At 49.4% G+C, this 10,230-nt stretch overlaps 2 protein-coding genes across 2 annotated transcripts in view; both read left to right on the top strand.

The window, feature by feature from the left end:
- Positions 1-1,661, top strand: part of LOC100746189 (homeobox protein otx5-B-like) — a 12,534-nt gene extending 10,873 nt beyond the window's left edge. Inside the window, exons 6-9 of the mRNA XM_003492051.4 lie at positions 1-27; positions 265-385; positions 469-675; positions 754-1,661. Coding sequence (XP_003492099.1) covers positions 1-27; positions 265-385; positions 469-675; positions 754-855 — 457 coding nt within the window. The 3' untranslated portion in view covers positions 856-1,661. The remainder of the gene's footprint in view (positions 28-264; positions 386-468; positions 676-753) is intronic.
- A 1,309-nt stretch (positions 1,662-2,970) lies between these two features.
- LOC100748854 (inactive tyrosine-protein kinase 7-like) overlaps positions 2,971-10,230 on the top strand; it is a 38,350-nt gene continuing 31,090 nt past the window's right edge. Inside the window, exon 1 of the mRNA XM_012389671.3 lies at positions 2,971-3,226. Coding sequence (XP_012245094.1) covers positions 3,187-3,226 — 40 coding nt within the window. The 5' untranslated portion in view covers positions 2,971-3,186. The remainder of the gene's footprint in view (positions 3,227-10,230) is intronic.

The following is a 10,230-nucleotide window of genomic DNA, read 5'->3' as shown; positions in this document are numbered from 1 at the left end:
TGCGGCGGTGCCTGCCACAACACCTCTGTAAATATCGCTTTACGTTGATATATTTCTTCTACATAAAGCTGGAGCTGTCGTCATTTTTATTTCACGAAAAGAGAATTTCTTTCGATACGAATGCAAAGATTAATAGGCGATCGAACGATAACGATCGGCGTAGCGAGTCTTGAATTATCACTTTCGAAGATACTCGTGTCATTCCACTTTGTCGAGTATCGATTTGCAACATCTGTTTTTTATAGTTTTAATTTGTTTGTGTAGAAGCGGAGGTACAGGTGGTTCAGCGGCCAGCTCCCCGGCTCTTCTGAGGGATTCTCCTCAGTACAAACCAGCAGGAAGCGCAACCAGTTTGCTCTTGGCTACCAGTACGACCCCGCCGAGCGTAAGTTATCGACCAAAAACACGTTCTCTAAAAACTTTTTACCCGCGGTGGATAAGGGCTTGAGAGAGTTGCCGGCTTTTCAGTTAGGGGGAACGGTGTACAGCAGTGGAGGTAGTAGCAGTAGTATCTGGAGCCCGGCTGTTACGGAGAGCGGTGGAGGATTCCCCGGTGACCATCAGAGGTTAGCGTGGACCACAACCACGTCTCAACAACAGTGCTATCAGAATTACTCTTCTTATTACACTAATATGGATTATCTTTCTCCCGCCTCGCATCAATTGAACGTCGTGGTAAGCACGAGTATCTAACGAATCGAAGAATCTATCGTTCGTCACATATACGAAGAAAATTCTTTGAATTATGCGTAGGATGGTGGTGGAAGCGGTTTAGACAATACATGGAGTAAAACGAGGGACGAAAGTGCTTCGTCCTGGTTTTATAACAGCGCCGGATGGGGCGATCGGAAGTGAATCACAGAGTCGCCGGTTGATGGAAACATCAAGGCTTCGGTACATATCATCGACAATAGCTAAACGGACTACTCCGACAGTCAATGGCAATCGCTGTTATTGGCACGCGAAACACGGCCAAAGACGGTCCCCTTCGTGTTAGACATATCGTGTTGAACCTCGGTACTTTACCGTATGGCTCGTGAGTGCCATATCCGTTCTCTTGCGTTCCAATGAATCACGTAGTCGAATTTAAATCGGCGTGTTCGTTTCGAGAGTACGAGCTAAGTAACTGGTTGTAACGCGAACAAAGCGAACGAGCGAAGTATTCGAAACGTTAACCGTTTAAAATTAGCTGTCTCGACGTAACCTTCGATTTAACCAGATGCAACTTGGTACTTTGTATATTCGATCTATCGTTCCTCTACGTTAAAATGTGCAATTTGATAACGATTATCGCGAATCCTTTCCGTTCTTTGTATGTACGCTCGCTTGTTATTACCCTAGTCATCTCGAGAGTAGAGATCGACGAGAGCATTTCGGACGAGAAGGGCAAGAGGGAGTGGAGCGATCGCGTTTCGTCGTCTTTCCTCCCCGCTTACAGTCAGTGTTACACACATGTGATACCGTTTGTACACGGGAATTCATCTACTGAAGGTATCTTGTTGCGCGAAATCACGAATTTTCTAATTGTATACTGTGCCAAAGGTAATCGTTCGCGAGAGGATCGAACCTTTCGGTGTCAGGGAGACACTCTCATGTATATAATATACATAGGCTTGCGCCGTTTGGAAGAATCAACGTAGCTAGGTAGAATTTTGCAAAAAGCAACGGCAAAATAACGTCGGCCCTTCGTTATCTTCGTTAAAGATTTCTCGAGAAACAAAAGTTATGTACGGATATGCGCGTGTACGAATACCATGACACGTACCGTGTACATAAGTTATATATATATATATATATATATAAATATATATATATACAGGGTGGTTGGTAACTGGTGGTACAAGCGGAAAGGGAGAAAACTTTTTAATTTTTTTTTTTTTTAATTTTTCCAATTTTCCGAGACAACGATCTACAGTGAGATCCGTTATAACGAGAAGTGATAAAGAGCACGCGTACCGACCGAAAATTCAAAGTCGATTTTCTAGAAAACAAAGCCTCAAACGAAAAATTTTTATTCTATATTTTCGACTTCTTTTTTCGCGTAGAATTACCCCCTTTCCGCTTGTACCACCAGTTACCAACCACCCTATATATACACAAGGACATGCTGATCATCTGTGTACATATGTACCATTTTCTAAAAAGTAATTACGAACCGATAGGACATTTCGAGGATGATCGTCGTTATCCAAAGGTCGCTATTTTAATTCTAGTATTCGTATAAATCTATGATGGGGGTTTAATTCGTTTTACTTTGAATATAATACTGTGTAAATAAAAAAAAAAAAAAATTTGCGCGCATGCTCAACACAGAGTGCTAGGCGAAATTTATATTTTCACTTTTTCGATCCTTTTCACTAAGGTCGATATAAGAAACGAGATGTCACTTCTCATTTGCGCAATCACTGGCACCTCGATTAACGCAGAGGTCGGTACGTTATACGTAACAAAGAGGTCGAGAGATAAAAATCAATATGTAAAGTGACAAAAAAAAGAAAAAAAAAGGATATAGTAAACGTAGGGATGTAAGTAATATGGTCGTTTAGGTTGTTATTATAAATATTATCGATAACGATACTACGATTATCGACAGAGACAACAACGACGTACGTGTAATAAGATGTATGAAATAATATATCAAATTTGAATTGTAATCTCTATCGTTCTTTCGACTATCTTCACACCGTTCCAACCTTCTTTTTTCAGTTATTTTTTAAATATTCTTTCTTGAATTTTACACGATCCGAAACCATTTCGTAGAAGCACGCAACCGCACTTAGCGATTTCGTTTCGATGGAAATTTTTGAATTTGAAATATCGCGCACTAGATCGTGGACAAGAACCGTTCGCGTACGCGTCGGTAACTAGTTGGACACGCCGATTTAGAGCAGCATCTAGCGGCAACAGGCTGATTTAGGGCATCGGCCGTGAACCCCGCGAGCAGGGGTCGCTACGACGCGGCGTGGGTTAGTGGCCCTCAGTATCACGCGTCGTTCCGTGGTGTTCGGTTGGATTGTTCCCGGTTTCGCGTAGTGTGTTGGTCGGTTGGCAAGCAAGCTTCACACGGAAGAAAAATAGAATGACAGCGACGTGAGAATTCTGATACACGGGAACGGTCTTCCTGTTCAGTCTCTCCCCGAGCGAGTTTCGAGCCGCGTGTTTCTTCAGGTCGAAGCCATCGAAAGGATGTGGCGTCTCGACGCAACTACGCTTTTGCTCTGCTTTCGTGAGTACCGTATATACGTACAATATACGCACGTAACTACGATTCGAAGGATTCTTTCCCCACTCTCGCAAGGTTTACCCTTGTTGGTGTCAGTGAATCGCAAAAAAGACGGATGGGGAAAGAGCAACGATATTATCGATAGAAACGGTTTCGTCTGTCGCTCGAAATCGTTTATCCCAAGTTTAACAACTCATCGGTCCTATATCGTGCTCCATTGCTTTCTTCTTTCGCCGGTCCTGCTATAATTACGATTAATTAGTCTTAACTACCGCAACGAGCAATTTCATTGTTACTGCAATCTCTTTTTCAACGAATACGTTCCTCCGCGAACGTAATTCCGTGCCGAAGAGTTTATTCCAGATCGTTTTATTTGTAAATAATCTTGTTTTCATGTCATCGTTAATCGCGCGCGTCTTTTACGAACGTTCCATTCGACGGTATACAAATTCCCGGAACGGAACATCAAAGGATGGAAAGAACGTACGGAGGAAGAATATCGAGCATTGACTGATAATCAGAGGAGTGCGGTGGCAAAGCCGTATCGATGGCCCTTTAACACCGTCGGCGAATTCGCCATTCGAAAAGAACGAGTTGTAGCTGCAATTTGCAGTCGGTAGGCCGAATCAGTCCTGCCGATCTCTGCGCGGCCGATGTACGACGATACGTCGTTGATAATGATGCCAATGCCGCGCTGCTGATGGTTAGTGGTGTTGGTGGTGTATCGTTGGCAGCGTGGTAGTCGGGTGGATGCTGGCTACGATCTTTCTCCATCGTCCATGATGCCGGCCGGTAACCCACTCCTGCCGCTTCTCTTTCTCTCTCTCTCTCTCTCTCTCTCTCTCTCTCTCTCTCTCTCTCTCTCTCTCTCTCTCTCTCTCTCTCTCTCTCTCTCTCTCTCTCTCTCTCTCTCTCTCTCTCTCTCTCTCTCTCTCTCTCTCTCTCTCTCTCTCTCTCTCTCTCTCTCTCTCTCTCTCTCTCTCTCTCTCTCTCTCTCTCTCTCTCTCTCTCTCTCTCTCTCTCTCTCTCTCTCTCTCTCTCTCTCTCTCTCTCTCTCTCTCTCTCTCTCTCTCTCTCTCTCTCTCTCTCTCTCTCTCTCTCTCTCTCTCTCTCTCTCTCTCTCTCTCTCTCTCTCTCTCTCTCTCTCTCTCTCTCTCTCTCTCTCTCTCTCTCTCTCTCTCTCTCTCTCTCTCTCTCTCTCTCTCTCTCTCTCTCTCTCTCTCTCTCTCTCTCTCTCTCTCTCTCTCTCTCTCTCTCTCTCATCTCTCCCTCTCGAAGAGGAGAACCGGTTCGATAGCCATGCACACCTAGAAAGCGAATATACGCAGACTCGGCGGAAAAGGGGGGCCATATTACGTATCCACCTACCTAATATCGACGGTAACGTCGTATACGTGCGGCTGCACGTGTAATTAGTAGCGATGGCTGCGAACACTAGTCGGACAAAGACGACACCGGCCGTGCAAGATACGAGAGAGATTTTTCTGGCCTTTAAAAAAATGCCAAACAACCGGCCGATTTATCGGCGTGCTCTCGCCTCTGTTTACAAAACCGTTCACGAGCAACTCGTTGGTCTTTCGCTGAAAGCCTCGTTTCGCCCTTATCTCGCGATCTGTAAATACGTATTTGGAGCGCCTCGAATCGATCTTCGCTCCGATCGCAAAATGCACTTTTAGCTACGCTATTGCGGTACGATTCAGCGGCTTAAATTTAGATTGGAGCCGAGGACGTTATAAAAGATGGAATGGACCGCGGTTCAAATAGAATTGCCGACTCGGACCATCTGGGCTGCATCTTCGATCGTGCCCGCCTCTGAAAATTATTTAGCTACGCGAATGCTTTTTTGCGAAGCGTGAAACCGGCTACCGATAAAAACACGTTGGATACGTGTTCATAAATAACGATCTAAGGCGGGTCGAGGGAGCGTTCACGGCGATGTTGCAGCGGCGGCATAAACAGGCTGGCGCGGGACTTTGATCGGTTTCTCTCGAACCCGGTCGAATCGGATCGAATCGGTTGGCATGGATCGGCAAGCCGATGCAAGGATGGCGTACACCGCACACGGCTTCTTCTTCGACGTGGTCGTTGGTTGCCGATGGATGGATCATATCGCCGGTATCCCCGCTTCGCCCCACTTTTCCTTTCTCTGTCTGTTGCCCCGGTACCGACCACTTGGCTATTCATCTTGGTCCGGTGCTCCTAATTACACGTCTCGGGTTACGGATGAGAACGACCGTCCCGCCGTGCCGTTCGGAGACGTCCTGTGCCCTGAAAAGGGGTACCAGTACACTCGGCCTTTTTTCCTCGGTCTTCCTCTCTCTTTCCCTTTCACCTCTTTCCTTCGCCATCGACGGCAAGCCTCGTCTCTCGTTCTTTCTTCGATGTCCTCCTCTCTCGGCTCTCTGTCTACGTCTTTTTTACACTGCTTGCCACTAAAGGCCCTTTGTCCGTGGGCCGGCGTGCACGGCTATTTTATACACCGAATGTTATTCAACCTCGGAGTTACTTACTCTCTGTTTCTGTTCCTTTCCGCGTGGTCGTGCCTCTCTTTATCCACGCGCTGTTTCTCTTTCGTCCTAAAGTGTTTCTGAAACCGTGATGCCGGTCGGGTGGCGCGCAGCCGGTAAACGCGCGCGACGAAGAAGGTGGCGAGAGCGGACGGGAGGGCTGCAGGGCAACGGGCCGAGGTACCAAGAAAAATTGTATTAGCCCTTTGATCCCTTGGCTGGTGGAACGACTCGCAAGAGAGCGAATAAAAGCAGAGGCCGCGCGTAATGCGGCTATTTACGCATAAAGGGCGAAAACGACGCTTTTCTCGGGGAACCGCGACACATCGTGCAAGGGCAGCAGCCCGCGCTTCGCTCGTCGTTGGCTTTCGCGCGTCCATATCCTCCGGTGCGAAATTACCAGCTTTCCCTGCTCCTCGGTCGCGCGAACTTTCGCCACCGCAACCTCGTCGCTTTCTCCAGGGTCTCGTTGAAAATGAAAAATTGCGCACGATGGAAAAAGCGTTACCGGTGCTCCATGTAAACAAGCTCCGCTTCGTTGTCCAACACTTTCCAAGATTTTCTCTTCCGCGTCACTTTCGCTGGCTTCTTTTCTTTGGCAAGGCCCGACTCGTTCGCAAGGTTTCGCGCGAACCGTGGCTCCCGTTCGTCCGTGCCAGTCGTTCTACGAACGTTCTTCGCCGAGAAATTCCACCTTTGGACGAACCGACGCATCGGCATCAGCACGGTATTCGCGTGTAATACGGATAACGGTCGTGGCAATCGGAAAACGATAGGTCTCGCAAACGCGATAATCACGGAAATGCAGCTAACGGGAAATGGAAGCAAAAACAAAGCTGAAAAGGGTGGTAACTTTCGGAGGATGTCATCGCGACAAATAGATAGCGTATCGTGGTTGATAGCGGAATATCCGGCGACGTGTATTTCGACAGGAAATGGCTCTTCTGCCGGCGTTTCGCTTTTTTCTCCGTCTGTTTTCCATTGCGAGCTGCGTGCAACAGCAGGCTGTGCCTGAAAGAGCGTAAAACGCTTCGGCGCGGGCAAAAGCAGCGTTTGATGACCCGCGTGGAACGCAAGAGACGCGGATAATATATTTCGAGCAGGCGACGCACAACCCGATAGGCCTCTTTGAAATTTACTCGGGCGTCGTCGTTATACGCGCGCGACTACTGAAATATGCCACGCTCCGACCGCTCGATCGGCCTTTTCCGTTCGACGAATTCCCTTTGATTCGCGAATGATGCCGCAACCTGAATGCGACCGTCGTCGCGTATTCCTTCCCAGCTCGTTCGCGCTACCTGATTTTTCAATTTTTTACACGAATACCTCTCTATAGCCTACCCATCCCGATCGAGAATGCTTTTCTTCCGTAGAGAAACGCGTCGAGTCCCGAACGTATCGTCCGTCAGTCCGCTCGTGCTCGTCTCTTTCAACGCGTGTCGTGTCTGCGCGCTCGCGACACGTGTCTCGCGATATTCGTAAGTGGAAACGCGTAAGCTGCTAAGCGCTGCAGCGTCCAGGCGTCTGGTAGCGTTCGCCTAACGAGTGGCCAACGCTTTTCGCCGCGTCGCCTTTCTTCGCTGCGAGCGTTTTACTTTTGCTCGTTGCGGCGTGACCGCCTCCCTTTATATATGGTCTATTCCGCGAAATTTCGTTTTATTCGAACGCGTCGAATAACGGACGGTCCGAGCTCGGAGACGTTCGCTCGCCGTAAGGAATTTTTAAGGCAGAAACTTCGTTTTAACGACGCGCGATAAGAAATTTCAAATGAGAGGGACGTGTTATCCCGCTGCTTCCACGCAGCACCACTAATTCGTCGTCCGCTTTTGTGTCGGTCACCGCGAAGCGCGACAGAGTGCCGTTACTTTTTCACTGTCAAAAGGGCGTCGCTACTCTAGCAAGCTGATCCTCGGCCGGCTCGTCTTTCCTCCTTCTTCCCTTTGCTCGGTTTCTTGGGTAGCGCGGCCGGCTCTTTCTCCTTTCTTCGTTCTATCTGTTTTTCTCCTTCTTTTCTTTTCCTCTTTTTCCCTTCCTTTCTCCTCTGGATTCTTTCTTTTTTTTTTTTTTAAATAAGAAAATAAGACCCGACTTGCTCGCGTCGACACCCCGAGACGAAGAAAGGAGACTCTCAGCGTGCATTCAGAATCGTGAAAAACGTCCCGAGAGTGTGAATTTCACGCTACTCGGAGCGTCTGCAAGGCGGTACTCCGAACACCATTTGTCCCAACGAGTGGAGGAGACGCGGCACACGCCGTGGCTAGGACCCTGTAGAAATACGCGCACGCTAACCGCCACTACGAATCTCGTCCTTTCACTGCAGCTCACAAAACACGCGCCCAGCTTCGTCCTTTGTGACAACCGCGGCTTGCGCGTAAATCGCTGACGCGTACATAGACAGCCGCGGATCGCGTTGCGAAAACGCGCGCGTTCTACGCACGTCCGATGAATTGTGTAGCATTTGCGCTCGATATGATACGTACGTTGACCATCGCGCGCGTCGAAACCGTATTCGAAACGCGACAGTCGCCTTTGCTCGAGACGTTGCGAATTTTCTCCGCCAGCAGTTCGTTAGCGGGTTGTTTGGCAAAACGGTGAAAGGTAGAATTTTCCTGTAACACGGTCGGCCGGCTCGTTAATGGGATGGCGCGCACGCGTTCGCCAGCGGAATTTCAAGATGCCGGTAAATGGGCAACTCGACGAGCCGGCGAAGAATCTCGAAGAAACTCGAAAGGCATCCGGCTAATGATTTTTCGATTTTAACGAGCCGGTCGTTAGCGTGAGAGGCCCTGGTCGCTGGTGCTCGCGCGCACACGCCCGCGCTCGCTCGTCTCGCTCGCTCGTGGTAACGAAAAGCTTTCGTAACGAGGCAAGTTCCGCTCGACGAGGTAGAACTTTCGTTCTCTCGCACTGGCGGCTGCGAGGAGATCGTACGCCGCGAGTGATAATCAAACGTTTTTTGCCTTCTTCCTCCGACGATCGTTCCGAGGCGAGAAGCGATCTCTCTTATCCGGCAGAAAATAGCTCCGCTCGTTACTTTGAAGTTGGCCGGAAGTGGATGAACCGTGGAGGGAAAGGAGCGCGTCCTTTGCGATGTTCGGTGGTTTACGAGTCGGTTGGCCGTCCGCGTCGGGATCGTTCTGCTCTTCGTCGCACACGGAAGTGCAGCGTCGCTGTGTGGCGTGGCGTACAGGGGCCGAAAAATCGAGCGGCTTGTGTAAACGCCATAAAGCGGCGCGAGCAGCTGCACACGTCGAACGAGAGAGTACGGAACGCTAGCTGGACCGAGAGACGTTTGCCTCGGGGAGGAAAGTAATCTCGAGAGTAGGTCGTAAAAGCGGTCGTGTTTACCCCTCGGGAAGGTTCCAGGATCGGCAACGAACGACTCGGAAACCGACTCGCGTGCATTCTTTTTTTAGGATTCGGCCGACTGTCGCGGATAAGCTCTCGGTAGAGCGTCGACGTGCAGCGTCACGAGCTCGTTTCAAAAGCAGCGCGTTCTTTCTCCTCTTCGACTCTCGGTTTTTGAGATCCCTCTCGGCCAGGCAAATCCACCGGAAGAGGGAGCATCGTCATTAACCACGCAGAGTCACGAGAGCGCGGTATGAAACCGAGTTCGAAATTTCGTCGAAAATTACCAGCTCGCTGGAATGGACCGCGCTGGAAATTACCGGTTCTTCGAATCTCCACCTCGCGCCATTCTTCCTCCTTTGTATTTTAAAGGATAATTTTGATCTACTACGAGATAATAACAGGATCCCCTGCCTTCCCCCGCAACGACACGGTTAAAATTTAGAAACGACCAAGAGATCCGGCCAACGGTGTCTGGTACCTGGCCCCGCAATTAGGCCGCACGGCTGACGCCGACCCGAACGCGAGGCAAATAAAAGAGCATCGGTCCGTTGGGATAGATTTACGACTGGGCATTACGGATCTGGCCATTCCTGGGGTTAACGTTTCGAACGAGCGGCGTCTCGAATCGCACGAAACAAACGTTAATCGACTTCCGCGAACGCGGCAGAAACCGTGAAACCGAACAACGAGAAAGTTTCAATCGGGGACCAGGTTCTATTTTCATCGCGACTCGCGTATCTCTTCGAAGGACTTCTTCCCTTTTCCTGTTGCGGATCGTGGACAACGGGATCGAACTCCGACCATTCACGCGAACTGCAAACCCGCGTTATTTCGAGTTCACCGATAATGTCGCCGGCGAGGTAATTAGCTAGCTCTGGGAAAACCGTTAAGCGTGAACAGGCCGAATACCTGGACGCATTGGACGGGCTCGTCGTTGACCGTGCACGTGTGTAGCTTGAATTCCAGCCATGGAAACGCAACAATCGATTTTCAGCTCGTGTACAGAGAGAACGTAATCTACACACGTACGCGAACGCGCCACAGTATACGCGTCGTATATACGTTGCGATGGATGTTTGCAAAATCGGCGATGCGATCGATCGATACGCCGAGAGTACGGCTGCGAATCGCGAGCGCGGACGCCTGCCG

The sequence above is a fragment of the Bombus impatiens genome, unplaced genomic scaffold, assembly GCF_000188095.3.
Source record: "Bombus impatiens unplaced genomic scaffold, BIMP_2.2 scf_0647, whole genome shotgun sequence".
Classification (NCBI taxonomy): Eukaryota; Metazoa; Arthropoda; class Insecta; order Hymenoptera; family Apidae; genus Bombus; species Bombus impatiens.
This window is presented reverse-complemented; position numbering and strand designations above follow the sequence as displayed.